This window comes from Cryptococcus neoformans, chromosome 12, assembly GCF_000149245.1.
Source record: "Cryptococcus neoformans var. grubii H99 chromosome 12, complete sequence".
Taxonomy (NCBI): domain Eukaryota; kingdom Fungi; phylum Basidiomycota; class Tremellomycetes; order Tremellales; family Cryptococcaceae; genus Cryptococcus; species Cryptococcus neoformans.
In genome coordinates this window covers 570,479-595,580 of record NC_026756.1, presented here as the reverse complement: position 1 = coordinate 595,580, position 25,102 = coordinate 570,479, and the positions used below count along the sequence as shown (strand labels likewise).

Sequence of the window (25,102 nt, the reverse complement as noted above, 5' to 3'; positions counted from 1 at the left end):
GTTGGATTACCTCCTCCGCCTCGTTTCTTTGGGTTACCCATTTCTTCAAATGTGTTCGTATTATTCTCTTTCTCGGGAGCAGCGGTAGCGTTAGTGTTGGAAACTGAGGGAGGAACGGGGATGCAAGTAGGGTTGCGAGGGCCGGTAGGGATAGGTTTAGTAGGTTGGTATTGGTTTAAGCTCTGGTTCTGCAGAGATTTGGGACCGTTAGGGATACGGCCTGTTCGAGGCCCAATTGGTACCTGAGCTGTCCTAGGACCTGTAGGGATGGGGATGGAAACAGCAGAGAGTTTACGGGGCTGTTCGTCAGGTGCGGAAGGAGATAATGGTCGTTTGAAAGATGTTGCGGATGGACTTTAACGTTAAGTCAGATTTTGCCAAAAAAGGACGAAACGGGGAAAGTGGGCTTACGCAATGTGATGGTCGGTTTTGGAAGGGTGGTGACCGCCTAGTCGACTTAATAAACTGCCCTTTGGCTGTTCCCTGGGCTCCTTGCTTGGAAATAATCGAGAGCTTGGAAAAGGAGAAGGTGATCTTCGAACGGATGATCTTCGAACTGGAGAAGGTGAACGAGCTTCGGGTGAAAGGCTTCGTCTTTGATACCTCGGTGAAGGGCTCCTGTGCCTCCTGTACTTTGACGATCTATACCGTTCAGGTGATCTGGATCTATACCTACGAGGAGATGGGCTTCTGCTCCTGGAAATACGAACTCCCTTGTCTGCAGTTCTTGAGCGCCAAGAGACACGAGGTGGTAAAGGTGATCGAAGACTAGGACCTAATGACCTAGCGGATCGTGGAGGAGAAAGAGTGGTAGATGGTCGAGGAGGAAGGGCAAAATTAGGCCGTGGTGGGAGTTTATGTGCTGACTGCAGTGTTGGAGGGATGGATATGGAGGAGACTGTAGGCTTGCTGGGCAACTTGAGGTCCCGGTTGTTTTTGCTGTAGTCTTTCTGATGGGTCTCTGACATGAGCACGAGTAGGTGGGAGAGTGCCGGCGCCGTGCTCGCGTGATGCAGTGTGGCTGGCTGCGGCGGGGAGCTGGGTGACGAAGGAGAGCGGAGAGTGTTACTGAGGCAGGTCTTGTGGATAGTTTGAGAGCTGGAAATGCGGTCAACTTTCTTGTCATGCAGAGAGAAGATCATCATGTCATCAGAAATAACACATCACTGTGTAGTAGTAAATAGAGCCAACAATATCTTTATATGCATCGAACATGCTCATTCCACTTCCATACCTATGCATACATCCCTTACTCACACCTCATCCATGCATACCATGAATATGTGGTACGAGCATGCTGCAGCAAAATGTGATGGACTCGCTGCTGATGGACCGCCGGTCATGTCCGACACTTTCCTCCATCCATTCCTCATTCCCCATTTGGCCTTCTTCCCAACTATCCATCCGTGCACAATCTTTGCCGTGTCCGCATATCCAACTATCATGCCCTATCTAACGCTGCCTGCATTAGTCCTATATTTAGTCGGCGCATCAAGGTGGCATATTCTGTCTGGGAGGTGTATCCGTCTTCGTTCGTCCTGAGTCCCAACGAACGAGGCAGGCTCGACGGGAATTAAGACTATATCCGCACCCCATAAGTTGCCAAGCTATCAGCTACTAACAATTATATGATGGGCTCAACCTATCCTCGCTCTGTCGTATATTGCTGGACAGTCAGAAATGCCCATGTCGGATATAGAGCCAGCAGGCGGTTATGCGATCGATATCTTTAATCTCTCTTTCGTGTGTATAAAGGGTGAGCATTTTTGCATTTCTTCCTTCCTTTGGGATTTCACCTTCTCTTTCACACTTTATTTTGTTCCTTCACTTTGCAAAGATTTATAAATTAAGCATGGTACTAACTATTTGAAAAGTCATAGGAACTCCAAAGAAGAATGAACAAGTCACCTCGAAAAATTCACGTCATGAGAAGCTAGCGCCATTACCCATTACCAGCAAGGCTTTAGTTCTTTCTGTGCGATTCGCGGATCACACATGCGGTCAATTAGCTTGCCATTTTCGCCACACGATCGACCAAAACTTTTGTCGGTTGAAGCAACTGCATTATAAGTGCGGCAACGAAAACAAAACAAAGGCAACGGCGAAAAAAAGGTCTACCTGCTGATAACCTCTTTTTTGCTTCCCAAGATTGGAAAAGGGCTTCTGGCAAAGTAGTCCCGTGCATTAGGAACTCCCCCATATGTTGGGTTATCGCGCCTTCCATCGCTTTGCTTTTCAGCGCTCTACTGTTTTATAAGAGTTTCACAAAAGACTGATTCAATCCCGCCATCAACATATGAAAATGAACGACTGAATCATTAAGTCGAATTTGGATCAAACATCATCAACCGGTATTTACCAACACCTATCTTACTTGTATTTAATGGACTTTCTTTTGGACTTTCAAGTTATGGGTTTCGGGCTTTGAACACTCTTTCGTTCTCGCCGTATCTCAAACACGCTATCCGTCAACATCTGTCAACATTTTCATCTTGGGTTCCGTGAATTACTGGGGTTTTTATGGTTTATATTTCAAGCTTGGGCATATCTCAATCCTGGGGGTTCCTGGGTATCAGGATTCGTGTTCTGGGTGACCGACAAAAACGGGGTGTTCCATATCCAGTGAGCTTTCCCTGTTTTTCCTTCTCTTTCCATGTTTCTTTCTTCTTTTTCAACGTTTTTATCGTCTATATCTATACGTTAATTTCCCCAATCTTTCATTTTACACCACATACCTCAAGAAACAAGCGTGGAAAGGGTCAAGTGGATGCGAGGAAAAAATAATTCGTTTAGTAATAGACCAAGACATATATAGCCTTCTACTGTCGTACCAGTCGTAATAACCCTAGTCGGGGAAATTAGTATATCCCTTATACATGTATGACATTTCTTCGAGGCAGGCTGGATCCGGATCTCAACGTGCATGCTTATTCAAATCGATCAACTGAGAAGCTATATACATCATATCCATACTGAATAATTTACAGGAATGAAAAAATCGATATCATCATCTTCATCGTTACCTCTCTATCCTATCTATCCTATTCAACCCTAAACTCCCTCCCTTCTTTACCTAACCACAATCTTGCCATCTACTCAAAACAGGTAACCGCATATTCGGATCGCAAAAAAAAATTCCTTTTTCTTAATTACCCCTGACTATACGGTGGCAATCCACCTCTCTCATAATCAGGCGGCGCATCTTCCTGTTCGCCTACTTCAACTGCACCTACAGACCGAGGAGGCGCGCCGGTGACACCGGCACCCTGATGAACTGGATGATGAGATGAGTGATGAGCAACAGCAGGAGGAGGCGGTGGTGATAATGGTGATGATGCTGATGATGGTGGATGAGGAAGTGCAAGAGGCGCAAGACCAAGGGGAGGAGGTATAGAAGGTGGTCCAGAGGTAGCTGCGACGCCGACGGCAGAAGCAGCTTGGGAAGCATCGAAACTCGGGGGATCGTGTGCTGGCGGTTCGTCATGTGGGTGGGCGTGGGTGTGGGTGAGGGCGTGGGTGTGGGTGTGGGCGTGGGTGTGAGCATGGGGGGGGGCATCAGGGTGAGGAGGTGGCGGGGAGGCGGGGATGGGGATGGTGTTTTGTTCGTGTACGTGCTCGGGATGAGGAGGGGGAGGGGTGTATGGGGAATGTGAATGGGAATGCGAGTGCGAATGAGGGTGGGAATGGGAGTGGCTGGTGAAGGAAGGTAATGCAGGGAGGGAAGGTTCGTCGATCCCAGGCGGAAGATCATCCTATTTAAAATCAATAAATATATTTAAAAAAAAAAAAACCAAAAGGAGAATGATCGACCACCAAGAAAGGATTGCGGAGCAGAAAAAAAGTCGGGAGGACATACCTGCAAATCAACAATCCGCGTCCCCTCGCCCAACCCCAAATGCTCCATCAACTCCAACCCTTCTTCCCCTACACCAACTCCGACCCCGCCGAACCCCAACCTGGCAGCTACTTCACCTACAACTCCACCGGCTAAAGCCAAGGGTTGTTCCCCTTCTTGAGGCGGGTCCATACTCCCTCTGGCGTGGAGAGATGCGGCGAGCGAAGGGGGTGGTTGGGAGAATGTTTCGTAGCCGTCGTACTATACAATTGAAAAGAAAAAAAAATGCCGTCAGCTGCTTTGCTTCGGATAAGTGAAGGAGAGGGTTTGACATACCTCGATCCAAGTAGCCAATTCCCCGCCTAACCCTTCCCTCCCTACACCCATCTCGCCATCATCACTCCATTCCTCTGTCTCTCCCTCTCCTCCTGCTGCATCTTGACCTCGAGTTCCAGCGCCCTCGCCAATACAAACGCCAGCTTCGCCAGTACTAACACCAGCGCCCTCGCCAGCACCAACACTCCTGCCCGCGCTCGCCTCGCGCTCTTTCCCCCTCGCTCCGCGCAACGCACAAGCATAAACATCCGAACGACTCGCTGCCCTCGCCCTCGCCCGCCTTTCTTCCTGCTGTTCACTTTCCAGGAAACTCGGTAATCCACTGCCTTGTCCTTCGCCTTGCTCTTCACCTTGCTCGTCTCTTTGGATTACATCTAGTTCTTGAACTTGAGGCTGGGGTTCCAGAGGTTCCGCTCGATGGGTTTCGGTATTGGTAGTACTGACGGCGGTGGATGTGCTAGGTTGATGGTGGTGGTGGTGGTGGTAATCATCATAAGGAACTGGCTCTTCTCCCAAACCCACTGGTGGACCGAGAAAGTACTCTTCATTAGGACCGGGATACTCTTCACTAGGACCGGGGCCTGGTCCGCCCAAAGCCGTCGAATGTATTGCCGAGCTCTCAAACGGTGGTGGAAGATCATCTTCCCTTTCTCCTTCACCGCCTCCACTCCCATCTCTGTCTGCATTCCCAGAGGGCGACGGAGGGAGACGGGTCGTACCAGAAGGACCTACGACATCCCGGCCTTTGAGACGGTACGCTTCCCTTGCTGAGAGCGTGTCGGTGGGTTCTGCGTCGAAAGAGGAATAAGCCGATGGTGGTGGTAATGATGAGGAGGAGGGGGAGTCGACGAGGGCGAGTTCGGCGGCGAGTTCGGGGGGAATGTCGAATTCGAATCCGTCTTGGGTTTGGAGCTGGTACTGGATTTGATGACTGGGAGGTGAGGCGGGGGCGGGGGCAAGAGTGAGGGGCGACCATATTTTGGGCAAGATTTCAATTTCCTTCTCCACCACGAAATCATTTTCATCACATCCTCCACCTTCTGCCCCTCCCACGCCCACGCCGATACCACCCCCTCCCATCACCCCGCCACCCACCCCGACCCTGACCCCAAACGTCACTTGATGGTATCCGCCCACCATACTCACTTCCCCCCAACTCTGTTCGCCCGTCCCGTCGTGGGTGGTGGTGGTGGATGAAGACGGGTTGGGGATTGTGGGGATCGTGAAGAGCAGGCGGAGGGGAGGGTTTGTCGGGGATGGGCCGGGGTAGCGGAGGGATTTGCCGGATGCGTGGAGGAGGGTTTGGTGTGTGACCGTGTTGGTGTTGGTGTTGGTGTTGGTGTTGGTGTTGGTGTTGGTGTTGGCGTTAATGTTGGCAGGGTCCGGAGGAAGGTGGATGATGACTCGTCGGAAGAGCTCGACTCTTACCCTCCTCATCCGCCTCAACGCCGCTCTCGTCTCTTCCTCTTCTCCCTCCGCCATCCCCTTTTCCCGCTCGCCAATTTCGCTTCCCTCATCACGCCTAATCTCCACACCGAGATGGAGCAAACCGCCCAGCCTCGGTCGCGCAGTCGACAATACCAAACGGGTCATCACCCCCTTTTTCCGCAACACCTCTTCTACCTCTTCCTTGCCACCATCAGGGTCGTCGTTGGCATCAGAGGCAGAGGGCACAAGTTGGGGCGTACCTTCCACAGGGATAGAATGTGAGATTACTTGGCCAGAGGAAAGGACGAGTACAACGGTGAGAGAGTAGCGGATCTGGCCCTTGTTGTATGCTGCCAGGTTGAGCGTCCCGGGGAGCAAGGCTTCTCCCCCGTGTTGTTGTTTCCCATGCTGGGCCCACGAGGGAAGTGGGATGCGTCCAGGGAGGGGGATGCTGAACGTCTGTGACGTCGGGAACGGGTGTCTGCTCCCTTGTCCCTGTGTTGGCTGTGGCTCGGTGTTACCAGAGTCGGCATGTAGAGCTGGCGGAGGAGGATAGAGCTGTAAAGGCGGGAAATCGAATAGGTCGAGGGTGGGATAGTTGGGGAGACAGCTTTGCAGATTCAGTTTGATCGTTCTACGTATCGATGTATTAGTGTTTTTTTTTTTTCAAGTACAAGAAGGGGAAAAGACTTGCAGTGATTCTACGCCGACTGCTCCCCCGCCCCCACCGGCGCCGTCCCCGAGACCCTTGACGAACACCTCGCCCTGGACGTACGGCCCTTGAAACCAGGATGTCGCGTCTGGCAAGGGAAGCACGAGGATCTGTGGGAGGGTGGGCGTGTAGGACGGCGGGTGGTCTGTCATCGTTTTCGGCTCTGGGTTAGTGGATGTGAGGGGTGTGAGGAATAGAGATGAGAAATTAGAGGTGATGAGATGCGTGGAAAGAGATGGATTCAATTGTCTTTGAACGCGGATGACGACGGAACACGACGGCGATAAAGACAAAGATAACGACGACCGCGACGACTGGAGCATACATGATACACTATACAAATACAACCCTACCTGATTCTCCTCAACCTCTCCGTATTCTTCATCACCGCAAACTCCAAATTCTCCGTCTTGTCCGTCACCCTGGTCAACCTCGAATTCTGGCCCGAGACTTCATCTCCCATCGCCGTTGCCAGCCCTTTCAGGCGCCTTGTCACCTCGAGCGTCTCGTCCAGGTTCTCGTCCAGCTCATCTTCCAGCTCGTCGTCCGAGGCGGTCGCGTCAAACTGGTACCTCGAGCGGGCGTCTTTGCGCGCCCTTTGCTGGCCCGGCATGGGTTCGGGCGTGGGCGAGGAGGCGTATGGCGCAGGGTTGGCAGCTGCGCCGAGTCGTTTGCGGGTGTCTTGGACGTCCATGAGGGCTTTGGTGCGATCCATGCGTTCCATGGCGTGGCGCTCGTTGATCTTGTCTTCTTGCGCTTGCCTTTTGGATTCCTGCCGTTCAGTACAGTCAGTCATGTATCGCTTTGTGTGTATATACAAAACATGCATACCTTGTTCCAGACGATGGCGGGACGAAAGATGCTTCTGCTAAGGGCTTTCAGTTCTGTAGCCTTGTCTTCCGCACGCTGGTTGTTGGCCTTGGCCATGTCGAGGTATCGCTCCGAGTTGGCGATCCGTTCTGCCGGGGTGTCATCTCTAGTGTTCTCAACGGGCAGCTCGACGACTCACCAGACTGGTCAGCGAGCTTGGCGATCGTACCCCTCGCCGACTCTTCAGCCTGCCTCGCCAACGCCACCGCATTCCTGTACGCGTATCAGTCGGATGCCCCACCACCGCCGAAAAAACCCCAAGGACGCACCTCGTACTCGCCAAACTATCCTGCTTCACGCCCCTCATCTCCTGCTTGATCCCCTCAATCTCCTCGTCTTCGTCGAAATCCTCCTCCATCTCCCGTCCTTCGTACCCATACTTGCGCTCAGCAGGCACGTCTGCGGCCTTGCTGAACCCGCCAAACAGCTCGGCTCGCGCGGCGTCGTTGGCGGCGTTGGGGTTCGGTCGTGGGCCTGGGTTACGCTTGGCGTATGGGTCGCCGCCTGCTGCGTATGCCGGCGTGGCTGCATACGGGTCTCCGCCGCCCTTTTCCTCGAGCGTGGCGGCGGGCGCGGGCTTGGATTTGGTATAGGGATCCCCGCCGCCGTAGCCGCCAGCAGCTGGGGCTGCATACGGATCAGCTTTGGGCTGTTGCTGGCCTGCGGCAGGTGCGACGGGGGGGATAAGAGGTTCGTTCTTGCGTTTGAAGAAGCCCATTGCGGATATGTGCGTGTGGGTTGTGGAGATGCGATGGAGGGGAGGGAGATGAATGGAGCGGGGGGTGTATTTATGCAGCGTCGCTCCTTTTTTCCGCCGTGCATACAAGTCGCCGCAGATACAATGCATGCATGGGGCATGGCTGGAACGCCCAGCTCTCGTGCTTTCCATGCATACCACACATGCGCTGTGCGATGCATGGCCATAAACGATCCTCCGAGCCATCTCGCATCTCGCATCCGCCTCTCCACCCATTCACGATGGCGCTTCCATACGACGCCACGCCGCCCCCCGATGCCCCCCCCTCTCTCGCCGGCCACTCTCCCCCCCGCGCCCCCTCCCCCCTCGACCGCGCGCTGGACGACTTCCCCCCGCCCCCCCACGTGCAGTCCCTCGTGTCCCGCATGTCCGCCGCGAAAGTGTATCTCGTCGACGAGTCCCCCGCCGTCCTCCACCTCGACGGCCACGCCCGGCTGCGAGAGCCCCCCCTCCGCCGTCTCGCGCAGCAGCTCGACCGCATCGGCGACGACGGCGTGCACGCGTGGCTCGATGGCGTCGGCGCAGCCCACAGCGTCGCCGTGAAACCGAACGCCGTCTATCTCTCCTCGGAGCTGATACAGCATCTGTCCACCGCCAAGGTCTTCTCCTGGGCGACGGGCCTCGGCGCAGAGCCCATGGGTGCGTCCGTCTCTGCGTACAGCGTGCATCTGCTAATGTGCATCTGCTAATGTGCATCTGCTAATGCTATACCCACAGGCATCGAATGGATCAACGACACCACCCTTCACATCCTCTTTCCCTCTCCCCAGCTGTCCGTCCTCGCACTCGCCCTCCTCTCCAAAACAGGCTTCGCTCTCGGCAATGAACATGAAGACCAAGCGGACGATCCGCTGCAAGAACGCTCCGCCCACCCATTCCCACTCTCGCTCCTCCCCCGCAAGCCCGCCAGACTCCTCGAACAGCCTATCGAGACATCGCTCGCGCCCGAACAAGGGACAGACACCGTCACCAAACGCGGCCGCGGCCAGTTCGCCTCCTCTCCCTCTCTACGGTCGTCCTACGCCGACGACGCCACTCTCTTTGAGACCATCCCGCTCGAAGACGGCGTCAACCCCTTGGCACGTATCGCCCTCCGCCTCGCCCTTGTAGACGATATGACCGTCCGCCAGAGGGGGAAAGAGAGTGAGTGGTATAAGAAACATGGGTTTGAGGCTGGGAAAGAGAGGATCGGTGGCGGCGCCGTCAGGCGGCCGTTCTCGAAAACATCAAGGCGCGAGCGCGGTGAGCGAAGCGAGTGGGCCACTGGGGATGCGCAGGCGGGTGGTGAAGAGCTGGCAAAGCGGTTGGGCAGGGAACGGAAACCGTACGATCGACCGGCACGTTCCACCGCTGGTGCCGGAAGCAGTGGACGGTCAAGGGGGATGGTGACCCAAGAAGAATTAGATCGGGAACTCGAATCTCTTCGTTCTGGAGTGGCGCCGCGAGGAGAAGGAGAAGCAAGGATGGATATCGATGAAGGTCAAGATGTGCATTCGTATCATGATTTGCCGAGACGAAAGGGACGAGGGTTCAGGGGTGCCAGAGGTGAAAGTGGTGGTGGATCAAGAGGAAGAGCGAAAGTGGGGAAAGATGATCTTGATCGAGGTAAGCAACGCCCCTGGATCTTTTACTGTCTCGAGGTATGTGCTGATGGAAAGAGTACTTTAGAATTGGACGAAATGTTTGCCAACCGGGGGGACTAATGGTACATGGTTTGGGCGATGCGAATGTATCAAGTAAATCCACTTGCATAAACTTTGCTGCTGTGCTTCCACTCCACTCTTCCTCGCATTCTTTACAAACTCACAACTACTGTCCATTATAACAAACACTATCAAGTCTCTAAACCCGCCTCGTTCCCATAAGCTACACACTCTCGGTAGAAACCGCATACACCCATCTCACCCCTTCAGATGCCCAGATACTATCCATCACTTCTTCCATCACCTCGTGGAAATCAACGGTAGGTAACGAACCCTCGGTCCCCTGTCGAGCCCCGGGAGATCCTCGAGGGACGGCGGGACGCAAGGGAATGTATGGACTATCGAGCGTATCGAGCGTATAGAGATCAGTAGGTGAGCCGCATCTGCTCACACTATCCTCCGGATGAACTAGGTCATCAACAGAACAAGTCATAAGCGGGTGTAAAAGCGAGGGCGATCGACTCCATGGTGAGAGGCTCGTGTCGCTGCTGCTGCGTCGCCATTCGGAAATTGTCGAGTCGCTCCCAATTCCGTATCCGTCCCCGAACCTACCGCCACCGCCCACTTGATAACCACTTTCAACCCACTCATCACGCCCCCCTCGTCTTCCGAGTCGTCGTCGTACTACATCCCTATCCATCTGCTGGATATGCATCCTCGCTTTGAAATGTTCCCATTCCTGGTCGTCGCGAACGTCGTGGTTCACTGCGTTCCACTCGTACAGATCGTCCTCTTCATCTTCATCGCCCGCTTGCCTCGAACGAGACCCAACAGAGACAGACATGTTGGAGCTATACCAAGTAGATTCAGAGGACGGAGAATGGTCTTTCAAGACGATGATCTCGTAAGGTGACTGATTGGTGGGGGAAAATGCCCTGGGTACAAGTTGATGGCTGGATGATGGTTTGATAGCAGCAGGAAGAGGGGTGGTTGCTTCAAGCTCCAGAGAGTCATTGTAAATCCTACGAGCTTCACATCGCGCACTTGTCTATTTATCTCTCTTGACGTTAATAAAAAAAAAATATTATCCCTTGTTTTTTAATGGTTGTTTCACTTACAGCAACGGCATGGCCACTAGCATCGCAGTACCCTTTTTCGGACAACCAAGTTGCCCGCGTACCAAAGTAATCCCTCTCAGATAAACGCCGATAACCGGCGGCACCCATAGCCACAGCCATAGCCACAGTCATATGTGGAGTCTTACTAGGACGAATCTTTTTATCCCGAGGTGGTAAAGGTCGAGGTACAATAGGATACACGATCTGGACCTGTTCCTCTTCTTCCACTTGCTCATCCTCGGGCAAAGGCTCAGTTGTCGTGGTATAATAATTATGATACGACTTGGACGACGACGACGACTTGACCGCCGCCGTTGAACCCCCCCCGCCGCGCTCACATACCTGACACTTCCAATGAACCGGATGGTGAGGAGCTCCGAAATGAAGAGTCGGATCCCCTGCCCCCTGCTTTCTCATCTGGACGAACCATGGATTATGAGGTTTCGGGATAGTAATCCAAAGGCCAGTATTCCTGAATGGAACGCGCTTCTTTGGCGGGCGGCGCAAGATACGGTGGGCCTCATCAGAGTAGCGCCTCGCTTGAGCCTCGAGGACGTCCTTCAGTGTTATGTTGGTGATGAACATGGTGATGGTAGATCCAAAGTATGCGAGTATGGAGAGAGGAATGATTGGGGGGGGGGATGGCGTGAGATGCCCATGGTTGGCAAAGTGGGTTAAATATTCCAGAGGTAGCGGCGTCAAGAGAGAGAGAGCGGATAAAGAGGATATAGCGCGAGAAGAAAAAGCATGCGGGCGGTAATGGATTGGCAGGGCGTCGGAAACAGGAGCAGGTTGATTAACAAACTATCTGCCACTTTTCCTCTATATGCTTAGCGTAACAAGTTTTAGTTCATGTATATCCGCATCCATAGGAATACACCGGGAAAAGTTTTGCGCCCTAAAATGAATGCCATGGCGGCGTTTTTTAAAAGTCAAAGATCCGTGACTCCAATCAAACTTTATCGACGGTAAGAAATTCAGCGTCCTTTGGCTGTGTTCTATCCGCGCCTAAAAGATCAAATAAGCCTTGCCAGCTCTTACTACAAGAGTAAAATGACAAGATGAATTGTACGTACGTAAAGTGATCCAGAGGATGAAGACAACCTTACACATTGAGGATACTGGACAGCATAAGTAATAATGATTAGTACAATGATATCCACAAACTCTCCGGCCACAATCAAGCCACAAACTGCCGCCGCTACATGTACAGCGTGTACATAATAAGGTGACATGCCCTTTGCTATAAATAAGAGTAGTAATCATGGCGGAAATACTTGTTATACAAAAAAATGCTCGATGAATACTTGTAATGGAGTAATAGGAAGAAAATACTAATTATATTGCTAGAGAAGACTATGCAGTTGTTTGTGATGGTGAATTTTGTGTATTGAGGAGTATAGATCTCGAGGGACCTATCGTATATGCTGGAAATGTATGTTTGTCTATAGTGACTCTTCTCAGAAGAGCGCGAAGAAAAAAGGTTATTGTGGAGGATGAGACTGGTTATTTTGGCCTTTGAGGGCATAATTGGCGATATCGGAGAAGGGCGGCAGAGTCTGTGCGGGTTGCTGGTGTTCAGCGGGAGGCTTTACAAACATCAGCCATCTTCTGCATTATCAGTCACATGGCACTTACCACCCTAAACATTGGATTGATCTGACCCTCTCCTTCCACCTCCCCCCAACTACTGATACTGGGCAACACCGTGCCGCCGGTCACTGTCGGCCCATTCCTCGCTATCCCCACTCCCATGGCAACAGCAGCGCCCTTGCTATGACCATAAGGACTAGTCGGTGCACTGTCATGCCTCTCAATAATGGTCTCGGGGTATCCTGAAACTTCCAACCCATGGGCATGCCCTTGTATTGGCAAAAGATGGCCACTGCTGCTTGAACCATGTACAGGGACTTGCGCAACGTAAGACTGGGACTGAGCGTGGGCAAGACGACTGAGAGAGCCGGTAGAAGATGCAGCGCCAACATTGGCACGGACTTTAAAGTCGTGGGCAAGCTGAGATTCAAGAGAAGCATTTGAGCGAGACATGATACTCTGGGGGCGTTGTGGATGAAATGGTAGTGAAGCTGAAGATGCGGACGGCGCGCGCTTGTCGCGACGCAAAAGAGGATCAGCCCACTCAGAGCGCCGCCTTGGCCCAGGGCTATACAATGTCAGTCTATGTCTTAGTATGGTAGAGGAAATACTCACTCGCTGTCCACAGTCCCGACAGTCAAAACACTCCTGCTCCTCAGTGAGTTATGCCCAAAGCTAGACATTGAGTGATCATCATCATCGTCCCTCCTCCTCGCCTTATGCCTCATCTCATCCCACCTTCCATGCTCATCCAAATCAGCCAACGCGCTTGCATTAAGCCCACTCCTTCCACTCCTGCCAGAGTGTCCTGACTGTCCAGAATGCCCAGAATGTCCAGAGTCCTGCGAACGAATACTCTGCAAAGACTGGTTCGCTTGAGAAGCAGCATAGTTGCGCATCTGATTGACACTGGCTGACGAGCTAGCGTAGATGGATCTCGTATCCTGATTGGGTGTCGGTGCCTCTGACGCAAGGTTCGTAGACGAATATTCAATCTCCCCTTTGGTTTTCAACTGGCTCCTAGACTCAATGAGCTGGTTTCGTTTCTGCATGACCGCTCTCGCCCTTTCCTTCTGCTTCAATGCCGCCGCTTCTCGTTGAGCCTTCGCCAACTCCTTGGCCTGCCTCTCCGCTTCCTTCTTCGCCTTCTTTGGATCACCCAGGACCGATACGCTAGACGCATTGGCGCCCGGGTTCATGCCCAGAGTGGGGACGCCCAGTGTAAGAGATGATCCTGCAACAGATGGATTCCTGTCGGTAGTCCTGTGACCAGACTGGGTCCGTTTGAGTGAAGCTCCGTTGTACCCATGCTCATCAACAGCCGCCAAGCTGGCAGTACTCTTATCGGCACCACCAAACACTGAGCTCAAACCCCACTTTTTCTTCTTGCCCGTCACACCCAACTTTTCAGCCCGTGCCGCACCAACAGTTGGCTCAATAGGAGGCGGTGCCGCAGGAACAGCCACTTGCTGTGCGGGTGCTTCTTGCGCATAGCGCTGTTGTTGCTGCACGTATGCGGCGACGCTGACGTTGGACCTGCCATAGGACTGGGCAGGTTGCACAGATTGCAGTGGGACCTGAACCTGTGGCTGCTGTTCCAGCGAGACATTGGAATAGTTGGGTAGAGACTGGTTCGATCTCCCACCCTGAGACTTTTCAATCATGGAATTGTCATACATCATAGACTGTGTTGCTGACGGTTTATGAGAATCGATCTGCAAGTCTCCAACCCATTGGTGGAGCTGTGCCGGGGATTGCGCGTATTGTGGCGCTCTGACGTCGTCGACGGCTGCAGCTTCGGGGGGACGTTGACCGTAACTCGCAAGATCGTCTGTAGGCAAGTCGAGTTCTCGGAGTTGATGAACAAGTGCAGAGGAAGAAGCGTGGGGCGTAGAGTAATGGATGTGCTGAGGGAAAAACGTTCGCTGTGAGGAAGCTTGGCTGTCGGGTGTACCCATAGGTGGCGGGAGAGTACGGATATCGCCGTTGGCAAAAGCGGGTCTGGCCTCGCGGGGTGTGTGGGCATGCGAAGGGGGTAATTGCCGTGCAGGCACTGAAACGTCTGGTGGAGGAGGCATGGGGACAGTGGAGAGAGTAGGGCGAGGGATGGCGTTCGGCGGGGGTTGGCCAGCGGAAAAGGGTATTCGAGGTAGAGGCAGAGTTTGTTGAAGGTGAGGAAGTGTTTCGTGAAAGTATGGGTGATCGATACATTGCGCGGCGGTCATACGATATTTAGGATTATACCGTAAGAGATCGGCGATACAGTCAACTAGCGACTGAGGGACGTTGTCATTGAAGAGACTTCGGAATCTCACCGGTTTTCGCTGCTACTGATTAGCAATTGTCCAGCTCAAAAAGTCTTGCTGAATACTCACCTTGGGGAAGGAAAATCCAACATTCTTCGCCAACTTGATACCTGAATTCCACGGACCGCCACCAATGGCCATCCCCCTCTCATCCACTCCATACTCGGCGCTCGGGTCTCCCATCGTGTCACAGATCCTATAGACCTGATCAATCTCGCTCACTCCCGGGAACAATGGTTTGAGATTCAACATCTCCGCCAAAATTGTTCCCAAAGCCCACATGTCCACGGGTGGACCGTATTCTGATGACCTTAGGAGGACTTCTGGCGCACGATACCATCGTGTTGAGACGTATTCGGTGTAAGGCGGCTTGGAGTTTGTCGCACGGGCGAGACCGAAATCGGCAAGCTTGACGATTACAGAGACGTCCTTTTCGTACGCCAGGTCTCCTACTCGGTTGATATCTCCTCCAGCTATATTGATTTTCGCCAAGGCTTCAGCCGTGAGGTAATCTGCCAGTCCTGTTGTCGTCACCAGCAGGTTTTCAGGCTTCATATCTCGATGAAAATAACCATGTCCGTGAATATGGTATAAACCAGAAGATATTTGGTGAAAACAGGAAGCGATGAGGCCGGCAGCAAGTGGTCGTCCTCGACGAGATTTCGTCAGCTGGTAAAGGTTGCCTTCCATACACTCAAAGACAAAGTAGAGCTCGTGGGATTTCGGGGAGATGAAAGCGTCGTATAATGGGATGATAGCGGGATGGGGTGGGATATTCCGTAGTGACTGAATCTCGTCAGCTATATTTGAAACATCCATGCCGCCACAGCTACTCACTACTAATTCCCCTAAACTCTTCGCCTGAGTCCAACCACCCTCCCAAACCCTCTTCATTCTCTTCAATGCCACGAGCCTCTTTCCTGACCATTCCGGTCTCGCACCCGCTCCACACTGCATGGCTGATAGTAAGACATCAGGCTTTACAGGTGAATGCCAATCACACAACCAAACTGTCCCAAACGATCCATCACCCAAGCACTTGAGTTCAGTGTATACTCGATCGGCCCCTTATTACTAATCAGCCAAAGACAAATACACAACGCTAAGAACAACTTACGAGGGTCTTCTACTCCAACCCGCCCGTCATTTTCCACATCAGCATCAATCATTCGATTCCCTCTATCCCGTCTATCGACTCCTCCATGACCGTTGACACCCTGTATTATTCCCATGCTTCCTGACGCTTGCCCGTCATGGTATTCCGGTATTGCCGCTGAAGATGGAACACTGTTTGCTGACGGTTTTCTATATGATGACGGACCGGCGACCTGCGATGACAGGGGGTGACCAGATTGAGCATAGACTTGTTGTTGGTACATCTGCTGCTGCTGTTGAGCTTGGGCTTGCACTTGTCTGTTATACACGGCTTGTTGTTGTTGTTGTTGTATTGGAACTGCATTATCGGGCGTCGCGATATACTCCTCCGGTGACCTGTACTGCCCCGGATACGGTAATGGTGAGGAATTTGTAAAGGTTTGCGACGAAGCCGGCTTCGAGTAAGCGTGGGACGCAGCAGAAGGTGCATAATGGCTTCCACTTGTGCTAATGTTGTCACGCAGATGGGAATGATGGTAATCTGCAGGCTCGCGATAGACGCTAAAGTCTTGCGACATCATTGCGGAGCCTTTGGAAGTTTGACCAGTGAATAGGAGCGCCGAGGTCATCCCACCCGGAAAGGGTGTATAACTGTAGGCAGGGAAGCCGTGGACTGGCCTGTCGAGACTATTACGAATGAGGGTTTGGCTGAGATACGGTGCTGCAGGTTGTTGTTGGAAGGAATGTTATAGGGCGGCGACGTCGGGAGTAAAGATTACGTATATTTGAAAGAGAGTCGGGAGGCTATGCTTATTCTTGCTGCTGCAGCATCTGTTGGGCAGGATGCTTTTTTGTTGATCTACAATGCCAAAATTGGTGTGAGCAGCGCTTCGTCCCAGCACGAGTATCAGCGGCCGCGCTCACCACTCAAACAGCCCGATGGCCCGGTGACTAGCGCGGAATGAGGAGGCGGAGCGGATTGGTGGGCGACACTGGCTTCCGGCAGTGGAACGGGTGGAAAGAATGCGAATGGGTTCGCTGGAGCGGGGTACGGAAGAAAAAAGGGGGCGGATGAGGGCCGGTTGTGGGAAAATGAGTCAGCTACTGGAAGGAACGATGTTGACGGTCGACGAGACGAGTTAGAGTAGACAGGAACACTAAAATCCGACTAATCCTAATGTCCAAATCTCGTTTTACGCCACGTAACTCACGTACGCCTCCTTCCTTCTTCTCTTTTCCGCGTATTCCGATGCATATATGAGCTATATAAGCATACTCATCATCTGAAAATAACTCCATAAACTCTCGTCCTGTATGCATCGGCTTTCAATCACCAACACATCCGCACATCGATCGTCAATGAATACAGCAGGGGACTCTAACGACGGCGTTTTCAGCTCGTCAACTTTGTAGGAGACAGGAACGAGATGACAATAATCGTTGCGAGTATCTCGGCAGCCGGCAAGGCGGAAGCCTAGGGCAAACACACTGCAAGGAAAAGAAGGCCCCGCCTCCACATTTTATCTATCACTTCTCATACGTATTGCAGGTTGGATGAGATGCATTCACCCCTCATCCATGCCTACATTCAGAGCATCGCCCATCTCAGAGGCTATTTTTCCGGTTGGAAGGAAGGAGAGAAGAAAAAGAGCTCGGTCTTTCCCCCTTATAAGACTGCACACATAAAGGTCCCCTTTTTAGCGTGGTTTTAATTCCCTTTGTTCCAGAGTTCCTTTCAGGATGTGCCAAAGAAGCGTGAGGTATTAATTGGTTAGTGAAAGTAACTCAATTCGGGGGACTGGCTTAATTGGCTATTGACTGCTGAAATTGCTTATATGATGGACAGCTAGATTTGGGATAGGCAGCAAGACAGGGCGTGTGGAATCACGGTGGCTGCCATCGCTGGGGACGTAGTATTTGGTTCTCGCAGTCGTACACTACACGTAATCTGGATCGAGTAGCTGTAAGCCGAATATTGGGGGTATCGGGCAGAGGAGATACAAAGAAGCGGCAAATGTCAGTCCATATCTTGTACATAGCCGTGTTGTTGTTGATGCATGCATGCTGCTGTTGCACATAGCTGTGCGATGATACTCCAGTATACAATTACTTTAGTACTTTACACTTCTCACTAGCACACGGCTTCTAATGAAAGGTAGTGAGATTGGGTTGATGGGGCTATGCACTATGCATAGCGTAAAGATGGTCGGCGGGCACCAATAAATGAACCGAACGATCCAAAAAGTCTAAACCAGCGAAGGAAAGGAATGAACCCACCAACGTGATGCACCCTGAACGAGAAACTTCTTGTTGACGAGTCTCAAACCTCTTTTCATTTTTTTTCGCTATTTTGGGAAGACAACGAGATATTTCGGGGGAGAAAATTCGGAAAGCCGCCGGCCATGGCATTTTTACGTCCAACGCAGAAGATAAAACTCGCTAGATTTGTCGCGGCGGAATCAATTTTTGGGTGACGAGCTTCTGAAAAGCGATGCGAAAAACGCTCACTCGGCCATGCCCAAAGTGCTTCTCGGCCTCTTTTTTGGCATGTACATGGGCCAGGTAGCGCAGTGATCGACAGTTAAGTCAATTAGATCAGCGCTAGAACTTTGGTCTTTTGTGGTTTAATCGGGTCTCGGCAGCTGAACGGCGCCCAGATTTTCCATCACATACATGCATACTTGTCTTGTTGCTTGGATGCAGCTGCGCTGGAATACGTAGGCAGCAGCTACGAAACGCTCTCTTCTGCAGCCCATAGTAGTAGAAGTACTCGCTATGCGGTGGGCACGACAGGGGATGTAGTCGGTCACGGTGGAGGACACATTGGGAGATGCAGCTGTGCACTACAGGCCAACAACTGCAAAGAAGAGGAAGGAGAGAAAAGCCGTTGTGTGTCCACTATCCACAGGAAAGACTACGACGACGTCGTTTCATTCATGGCAAAAAGGGCCGACAAATCTTATGGTTATGTCGTCGTACACCTGGCACTGAAACAGGCCCGAAACAATGCGCGTCATACGGCTTCTGCATCAGATACTCAAGTTCTTCAAGTGACGGGCTGATGGATACTAGTACAGTACCGGTACGTATGGCGGCGTATTGTTGGTGGACGACATATCCTCCATGCCACCTGCCGGCTAACTGAAGATCACCGCGAAACTGTTAACCACCCGGCCAACATGCCAGCATTTCTACCTTCGTTTTATCCCGTTGTCCACATGTTTCTTTCTCCCATATACCCAAGCCTCAAGCCACAAAGCCACAATAACATAGAAGCAAGCATTGTATTAAGCAACAGGCAACAGGTAGTTAACAGTGAGCTTGGAAAACCTAAGAAGGTTTATTTAATCTTTTCGGCTCAGGACCCACGACGACGGTCCTCCGGCGACCGAATAAGACATTACCGTAATAACCTTATCGTACATCGGAGCCTATCCCAAACTTTGACCTCCAGGATGTACTCTCTCTCCTAATCCGTAACGTTCTATCCTTTCAGTGGGCAAAAATGACCATATGTTGCATAAGGTTGAAGAATGTTTTCAGTATAACCGCATCCGGTTATGTGTCCTACGCGTCCATCTTCTTCCTTTTTGTCATCTATCGCACAGGCTCTTCTACTACGCGTCGCGCCTTTATCTTATGAACGCAGTCCTCGACAAATACGCAGCAGTTCAGTCCTGAACATCCCAGCGTTTCGCTATGTAGATCACTTCATGATATCATGCATGATCATGTCATTATTGTATAATGAAAAGCAGTAAACGTCCGTAAAATCCGTATCAAAATCGTATCAAGCTATTTATTCTGAGCCGTATCAAAATCGTATCAAGATTACTTTGAGCCTTAATCATCATCGCTGGTCTATAACTCTGCTCTACTCTTCCTTCACCAACTTTAGCCAGATGTTCCCGACCATGCATTTATCTCTCACCACCTCCCAAGGTCCCACAATCGGCCTACCGCCTCTTGCTCCTACCAGCCTCTTCTCAATATCCCTCTTCCCTTCCGCCGTACCTTCACTCTCCAAGCTCACAAACCCTTCCCATCCTCGTTCAGTTCCATCTCCAGATTTCACTTGGAATCCGGCAACATGCAAGTATCGTTTTGCACTCACTCTGGCACCACTGGCAACGACCATGTCCCTTCTATCGTATGCCAAACGCAACGAGGCAAGAGCTTCCTCTCCAAAGGGGGCGAGATCGAGGTAGACAATCTGGGGGGTAGGAAGGAAGGGATAATAATACGACGGAGGAAGCTGGAAGGCGTTAATGAGGGGTGGGAGATGCCCAGTGAGGGAGAATGTGTAGGAAAGGGGTAAGAGCAGATGCTGAGTGAAAGGCACGTAGATCAAGACATGCTCCGTCGTCTTTGGCGCTCGAATAGCAGTGTTAATGACAAGATCACCCAGCTTCAACTTTCGCATTGCCCCGCATTTTTCCAGCTCCCTCACTGCCGCCGCAGCGCCCTCTGCGGAAGGCCACCTTTGCACAACTTCTGTCAGTGGCACAAAGACCCTCAAAAGCGGTGCCTTCTCCAACGAGTAAGGCATGGGCTTGTCGAACGCTGGTTCAATCCGTTTGGTAACAGGTGGAGAAGGTGTATACAACTCCCGCTTACCCATCGCATCAACAGGCGAGTTGCCACTATGACTCGACCTCCCATGCTCGCTCAATGAGGAGAAACTACCGCGCTTGCCGCCTCCTATTGGGGGTGGCATCGGCAAATCCGCTGCATCTGAGAAACCGGGTACAGGCGGAGCATTCCTACTGACCGCAAACGACGCTCGAGAAGAGGCCGCACTCCACATCCTGGCATTCTGGATCGATGGGCTGCTCGCCACGGAGAAGATGGATCCCGCACGACCACTTGCGCCATCGTTTAGACTCGCGCGCGACCTGGAGGGTTCATCGTGCCGTCTGAACCCGTAACGCTTGGCGCTGGGATAACTCACAGGCGGCAGACTCGCCTTGCCAGGGGCTGGCATAGGCACAGCCGATCGATGGAGTGGCATTTCGGAAATGCTCATCGCTGAGCTACTAGGCCTCTTACGCATGAATGGCATGGAGACTGTTGACGTAAGTGAGCCATTAGAGCCGCGACGACGGATTTTGTTGGACGCTACGCTGGGCGGGAACCGTTGAGAAACCGGAGATTCGGCTTCATCAGCCGGACGAGCAGCGAGAGGTTCCGGCATGACAATCTCAACCAGTCTTTCCGCCTTTGGCATTTTCATACCTCCACTTGGAGTCGCCGGCGCGGTCACACTCCCACCATCTGAGCCTGCGAAGCTGCTTAGCCTAGACTTTGGTCGTCCTTGGTTGGATAGGCTGTTGTGAGATGATGAGAATGGCAAGTTGGGCGCCGCAAGTGCAAAATCATCCTCAAATGCCATGGGTGGAGGGTTTGGGAACAGATTGTTAGGAAGGGAACGAAGGTGAAGTGTAACAAGTGTGTGCGAGAGACACAGATGTTGGAGGAGCGAATACCATTGTGCAGGATAAGTACTGAAACTTGCAGGATCGTGCAAGAGTGATTCCACTATGCAAATGCTCAGCTGTACAACTCCAGTGCGCCACCACAAATTGCACTTACAGAATCCCTCCCAAACTGTAAGGTTTGGCCATCCCCCTTTCCCACCTTCCCCACCCTTCTCCTTTGCAATCGCCATTCCCCACTCCCTCATGACCCATCTCCCAACCATCTCACCCGTGAATCTCCTTCTCACCTGTTCAGAGGACCCAGTCAGAGACAAGAATGAATTGATGGACAGGTACGGTAACAGCACAGCCTGAATCGATGGATAGGCAAGGATAAACGTGATCGTCGCCTTTGGTCTAGGACCCCGTGGGACTAATTCGGGGATAGGTTCACTAGGAAGAAGAGGTGGAAGGGTCGGGATGGAATTGCTGTTGGGCAACGTCGGTAAGGGCTGCGAAACAGAGCGAGAGCCTTGGTTTGGATATTGCAATTGATTCTGGCTTGGCGCACGGGGGCTGGGCATGCCACCGACAGGCGACATAAACATTGGGCTAGATCTGCCGCTCAATGGCGAGGACACTGTCCTTTTCCCAGGAGGCGGATGGCTCAACCCAGATGGCACACCAAGCCCCTGCATCGAAGATCCCCTTGGTGGCAGTGCACCTCCTCCCCATGACGGTGACAGAAGCGTGCCACTAGTTTTAACGGTCTCATCGTTCTTTTCCACCCCTGCCGTCCATTTCGAAATCGGGTCGTGCTCCTGTTCGCTACCCTGATGAGCAGAGGGGGTAGCGAGTGGTGACGTCGTCGAAGACGGAGGCGCATTACGGGGGTCAACAAGGGGAGGTAGGGTAGGTGACCGAGGGAACTCGAAAGCTAATGTTTGAGACACAGGTCGATCCATTTTGGGGGATTTAGCAATTGGTTCTGGCGGACGAAGGCTATCGTTTTCCAATGGTAAGGACGCTTCTTTCCCCACTCTTTCAACAGGCACCGGCCTTTCCTCTCTAACCATGGGCGGTTCCTCCCTCCGTATTTCCTTTTCGAACCTCCTGTCAGGTGCCCCTTCCTTCTCCACTTGATTTTCTACCTGAGCCGGCGCCTTGTTACTCTTGGACACAATCATACTCCCTCTCTGACTCATCCCCACCCCGGGCCCCACCGATGCTCCACCTCCAGGCACATGGGGCAACGGTCTCTTTCTCGGTGAACCGTCCCCTTGTTCCGATCCGACTGGCGAGCTCATTGACGCTTTCGGAGTATGGAGACGTTCCATTTTACTCGGTGTGGGCGGGTTTTCTGCCGCAGTATCCCAAGCGCCTGTACCCGCACCTACATCGCGACTGGTAACAGTAGCATGACGCGCCCCAGTCTCAGAGCTAGACATGCTATCGCTTCTCATCGCAACAGCCACCGCACGCGCATACTTGCTCGCCTCGCTCATCGGTTCACGACCATCTCTGTCCATTCGCCTAGGTGTCTCCGAGCGTGGGCGAGTAGGTGTCGTAGGAGGCTGGTTAAGAATTTGTGAATGAGGCTGGGGCTGAGTGGCGCGGGTAGGGACGGTGGGCGAAGAGTTCGAGGGCATACGAGGGGCTGGACGGGGGAGAACAGGTCTTGGAATTTGAGACTGAGTTGAGGAGTTGGGCTGCACAAACGTTTGAGGCTGAGCTTGAGATTGGGGTTGAGATTCAAGCTGCGACACGCATAATTGATCAGTTTGATGACACGCTATTTCGAGTATAAGTCTTACCTCTTTCGGTATAGCTGCTGTCGCTGTAAAGTCCTGTTGCTGCTGATGTCGTTGCTGTTGCTGCTGTATCTGCGACGACTGTCCTCTAACCTGCGCCGGTGCCGCCCCAGGCGGTAAGCTCAAACTTGCCACAGGCGAAACGACCCTTTCCCTCGCCGGAGAGGGCGTATATGCCGGCGGCGCCTCTCGAGGAATTTCGAAATGCTCTGCATCCTCAAACCTGCTCTCTCGATTCTGATTTCGACCACGCTGAACTTCTTGTAGTTTCTGTTCGGCTCGGTGAGAACGTTCGATTTGTCCTTGTACTTGGGCCTGTGGTTGGGAAACAGATTGAGATTGGGATGATTGAACGTTTTGGGTTTCGGGTAAAGATTGGTATTGAGATTGAGGTTGAGATTGAGGATGGGATTGACTATGAGGGGGAGGTTGGACAGGAGGATATGATTGGGCTTGAGCCTGGGGTTGTCGCGGGTCAGAAGGTATGATAAGAGGTGGTGGCTGAGGTCGTAAACTAGCGCTCCTCTCTCGTGTATGCGTTACACCCGCATTCCCATTTATCCCCGCTCCCGCTCGCGCGGCGGGCATCATCGTCTTCCAACTTCCCTCGCCATTGGAGTTGGCATTAGGGTTATGGCTCGCCACATTTGCCAAGCTTGGCATACTCGGTTCTCCAGGAGGGTTGGGTGCACGCGGAGGAGGCGCTGCAATGGGTTGAGGAGGGGGAGGGGATCTCATGTCAGGATATGTTCGACTTGATGAACGAGGTGCAGGGTTTATGGGTTGCAATTGGGGTGGGGCCCTAGGCTCTACAATCATATTGGATATTAGATATTAGGGGGAGCGCTTCAAAGAAAAGATCACAGGCGATACTCACCTTCACCGTTCAACCACACCTTTCTTGCTGCTTCCTCCCTACCATTCCCCGGGGTCACATTTTCCTGTCCTAATGAAGGTCCTCCAAACGCACGTGGGGCCCTCCCATCTTGTGGAGATCCATAAGGCGACCTTACTGATCCCGATCTCGTTGGATCCGCGTTTTGCGCAGGGGATGTGGTAGTGGTCGAAACTGGGGAAGGCGACGAAGCCAACGCTGGATGCACAGGTACACGATTCTGGCTCGGCGTGCGGAAAGGTCTGAATTGATTTTGTTGCTGGTACATCTGCTGTGGCCGCTGTGTCTGAGGGTACTGAGCTTGAGGCTGATGGATTTGGGCCTGAGGAATCTGCCCCATTTGAGGATAAGGTCCCTCCTGGCTAAAGCCACCAAAAGAGGGTTGTTGCCTGTATGACTGCTGTGAAGACTGTTGTTGCTGCTGCTGGTGAGAAGGGTTTGCAGTTGGGAAACTCGGGTACGGCCCAAAAGACGAACCCAGCTCTGGGAACGCTGTCGAACGTGAGTACGATGCGGCTACAGGGGGTTGAAATGACGGCTTGGGGGACTGGTTGGCAAGAGATGGGGTGGGGGTTGTACCTATATATTCCTTCAGTATATTTTTCATTGCGCAGACGAAATCGGACTCACCCTTATCGCCTCTACTCCAGAAACCTCGATCTTTGCTCTTTGTCCGCTTCATATCCTCCGCAATTTTGTTGCCACTCGGAGCAGGCCCGACATCCAGCTGTTCATACGCCTGACCTTGGACTTGCGTCTCCTTATCCTTGTTTCGTTTTCCCAGCTTATTCGAAGGCTGGACTTGCGCCGTGCTGTTAATACCGCCCGATGCAAGCGACAATCGCCTGAAAAATCCCTTTTTCTGCTGAGGCACCGAGGCTGGTGCATGGCCATTTGTGCTCATTTCGGACACGGGCTTGGGTCCTCGCTCCATTCTCATCGACCTGCCGGTCGTTGATTTTTCCCCCGCTCCTTGACGATTTCGGTGCCGATCCTGAATTTGGGCTTCGTACTGGACGTACCCTTCCCTTCCCGGTGCGAGCACAGTCAGGTGCTGGAGTATTTCTTTACTCCGTTCCCGTCGATGGTCGATATACGCTGAAGGAGGCGGGAAACTCGGTCTCGCTTTCGTCAATCCCACCGTGTGCGTGGGGAGGCTGCTTGGGGTAGAGGGTGTGGAGAAGAGGACAGAGGTGGTGGAGAGAGAGTGGTATGAAGGGAGTCTCTGAGATTTTTTGGGGAGAGGAGAGAGGTTGACGATATTTAGCGGCGGGGAGCAATTTGAC

General features: G+C 52.5%; 7 protein-coding genes and 2 non-coding genes; 2 read left to right on the top strand and 7 right to left on the bottom strand.

The window, feature by feature from the left end:
• CNAG_06199 (nuclear DNA helicase II) overlaps positions 1–1,115 on the bottom strand; it is a 5,479-nt gene extending 4,364 nt beyond the window's left edge. Inside the window, exons 1-2 of the mRNA XM_012197655.1 lie at positions 412–1,115; positions 1–354 (exon numbers count right to left, since the gene is read on the bottom strand). The exon at positions 1–354 is cut by the window's left edge and continues 207 nt beyond it. Of these exons, the coding sequence (XP_012053045.1) occupies positions 1–354; positions 412–968 (911 nt within the window). The 5' untranslated portion in view covers positions 969–1,115. The remainder of the gene's footprint in view (positions 355–411) is intronic.
• Positions 1,116–1,186: 71 nt separating this feature from the next.
• On the bottom strand, positions 1,187–1,730 carry CNAG_13078. The gene has a single exon (XR_001046359.1). It is a non-coding gene; the product is annotated as a hypothetical RNA (non-coding RNA).
• On the top strand, positions 1,420–2,862 carry CNAG_13077. Its single transcript, XR_001046358.1, has 2 exons — positions 1,420–1,756; positions 1,875–2,862. It is a non-coding gene; the product is annotated as a hypothetical RNA (non-coding RNA).
• Positions 2,863–2,901: 39 nt separating this feature from the next.
• On the bottom strand, positions 2,902–6,604 carry CNAG_06197 (hypothetical protein). XM_012197654.1 has 4 exons: positions 6,294–6,604; positions 4,172–6,233; positions 3,857–4,096; positions 2,902–3,752 (listed from the first exon to the last, which is right to left on the bottom strand). The coding sequence occupies exons 1-4, from the start codon at positions 6,461–6,463 to the stop codon at positions 3,150–3,152; spliced, it is 3,075 nt and encodes a 1,024-aa protein (XP_012053044.1). The 5' UTR covers positions 6,464–6,604; the 3' UTR covers positions 2,902–3,149.
• Positions 6,605–6,608: 4 nt separating this feature from the next.
• On the bottom strand, positions 6,609–8,247 carry CNAG_06196 (synaptosomal-associated protein, 23kDa). XM_012197653.1 has 4 exons: positions 7,451–8,247; positions 7,321–7,394; positions 7,143–7,270; positions 6,609–7,083 (listed from the first exon to the last, which is right to left on the bottom strand). The coding sequence occupies exons 1-4, from the start codon at positions 8,152–8,154 to the stop codon at positions 6,661–6,663; spliced, it is 1,329 nt and encodes a 442-aa protein (XP_012053043.1). The 5' UTR covers positions 8,155–8,247; the 3' UTR covers positions 6,609–6,660.
• Positions 8,156–11,335, top strand: CNAG_06195 (hypothetical protein). XM_012197652.1 has 3 exons: positions 8,156–8,577; positions 8,656–9,543; positions 9,607–11,335. Exons 1-3 carry the CDS (start codon positions 8,304–8,306, stop codon positions 9,639–9,641), a joined length of 1,197 nt encoding a protein of 398 aa, XP_012053042.1. The 5' UTR covers positions 8,156–8,303; the 3' UTR covers positions 9,642–11,335.
• CNAG_06194 (hypothetical protein) lies at positions 9,691–11,771 on the bottom strand. The gene is made up of 2 exons (XM_012197806.1): positions 10,700–11,771; positions 9,691–10,629 (listed from the first exon to the last, which is right to left on the bottom strand). Exons 1-2 carry the CDS (start codon positions 11,282–11,284, stop codon positions 9,805–9,807), a joined length of 1,410 nt encoding a protein of 469 aa, XP_012053196.1. The 5' UTR covers positions 11,285–11,771; the 3' UTR covers positions 9,691–9,804.
• Positions 11,772–11,880: 109 nt separating this feature from the next.
• On the bottom strand, positions 11,881–17,035 carry CNAG_06193 (CMGC/RCK protein kinase). XM_012197651.1 has 7 exons: positions 16,618–17,035; positions 15,716–16,552; positions 15,436–15,665; positions 14,668–15,384; positions 12,908–14,616; positions 12,338–12,860; positions 11,881–12,288 (listed from the first exon to the last, which is right to left on the bottom strand). The coding sequence occupies exons 2-7, from the start codon at positions 16,320–16,322 to the stop codon at positions 12,184–12,186; spliced, it is 3,891 nt and encodes a 1,296-aa protein (XP_012053041.1). The 5' UTR covers positions 16,323–16,552; positions 16,618–17,035; the 3' UTR covers positions 11,881–12,183.
• A 2,361-nt stretch (positions 17,036–19,396) lies between these two features.
• Positions 19,397–25,088, bottom strand: CNAG_06192 (hypothetical protein). XM_012197650.1 has 5 exons: positions 24,447–25,088; positions 23,799–24,395; positions 22,925–23,730; positions 21,286–22,867; positions 19,397–21,231 (listed from the first exon to the last, which is right to left on the bottom strand). The coding sequence occupies exons 1-5, from the start codon at positions 24,754–24,756 to the stop codon at positions 19,568–19,570; spliced, it is 4,959 nt and encodes a 1,652-aa protein (XP_012053040.1). The 5' UTR covers positions 24,757–25,088; the 3' UTR covers positions 19,397–19,567.
• Between the last annotated feature and the right edge of the window lie 14 nt (positions 25,089–25,102).

Bases quoted from the DNA above. Each gene is read 5' to 3' on its own strand.
- CNAG_06197 (XM_012197654.1), bottom strand. From the start codon at position 6,463: ATGACAGACCACCCGCCGTCCTACACGCCCACCCTCCCACAGATCCTC. The intron at 4,097-4,171 runs GTATGTCAAACC...TCAATTGTATAG, and splicing joins AATTGGCTACTTGGATCGAG to TACGACGGCTACGAAACATT. The intron at 3,753-3,856 runs GTATGTCCTCCC...GATTTTAAATAG, and splicing joins CGCGGATTGTTGATTTGCAG to GATGATCTTCCGCCTGGGAT.
- CNAG_06196 (XM_012197653.1), bottom strand. From the start codon at position 8,154: ATGGGTGGAGAGGCGGATGCGAGATGCGAGATGGCTCGGAGGATCGTT. The intron at 7,395-7,450 runs GTGCGTCCTTGG...ATACGCGTACAG, and splicing joins GATAGTTTGGCGAGTACGAG to GAATGCGGTGGCGTTGGCGA. The intron at 7,271-7,320 runs GTGAGTCGTCGA...ACACCCCGGCAG, and splicing joins CAAGCTCGCTGACCAGTCTG to AACGGATCGCCAACTCGGAG.
- CNAG_06195 (XM_012197652.1), top strand. From the start codon at position 8,304: ATGTCCGCCGCGAAAGTGTATCTCGTCGACGAGTCCCCCGCCGTCCTC. The intron at 8,578-8,655 runs GTGCGTCCGTCT...CTATACCCACAG, and splicing joins CCTCGGCGCAGAGCCCATGG to GCATCGAATGGATCAACGAC. The intron at 9,544-9,606 runs GTAAGCAACGCC...AGAGTACTTTAG, and splicing joins GAAAGATGATCTTGATCGAG to AATTGGACGAAATGTTTGCC.
- CNAG_06194 (XM_012197806.1), bottom strand. From the start codon at position 11,284: ATGTTCATCACCAACATAACACTGAAGGACGTCCTCGAGGCTCAAGCG. The intron at 10,630-10,699 runs GTAAGTGAAACA...AGAGATAAATAG, and splicing joins CTAGTGGCCATGCCGTTGCT to ACAAGTGCGCGATGTGAAGC.
- CNAG_06193 (XM_012197651.1), bottom strand. From the start codon at position 16,322: ATGACCTCGGCGCTCCTATTCACTGGTCAAACTTCCAAAGGCTCCGCA. The intron at 15,385-15,435 runs GTGAGTAGCTGT...GACGAGATTCAG, and splicing joins AGAGTTTAGGGGAATTAGTA to TCACTACGGAATATCCCACC. The intron at 14,617-14,667 runs GTGAGTATTCAG...AATCAGTAGCAG, and splicing joins TTGGATTTTCCTTCCCCAAG to CGAAAACCGGTGAGATTCCG.
- CNAG_06192 (XM_012197650.1), bottom strand. From the start codon at position 24,756: ATGAGAATGGAGCGAGGACCCAAGCCCGTGTCCGAAATGAGCACAAAT. The intron at 24,396-24,446 runs GTGAGTCCGATT...AGGAATATATAG, and splicing joins CTGGAGTAGAGGCGATAAGG to GTACAACCCCCACCCCATCT. The intron at 22,868-22,924 runs GTAAGACTTATA...TGCGTGTCGCAG, and splicing joins CAGCAGCTATACCGAAAGAG to CTTGAATCTCAACCCCAATC.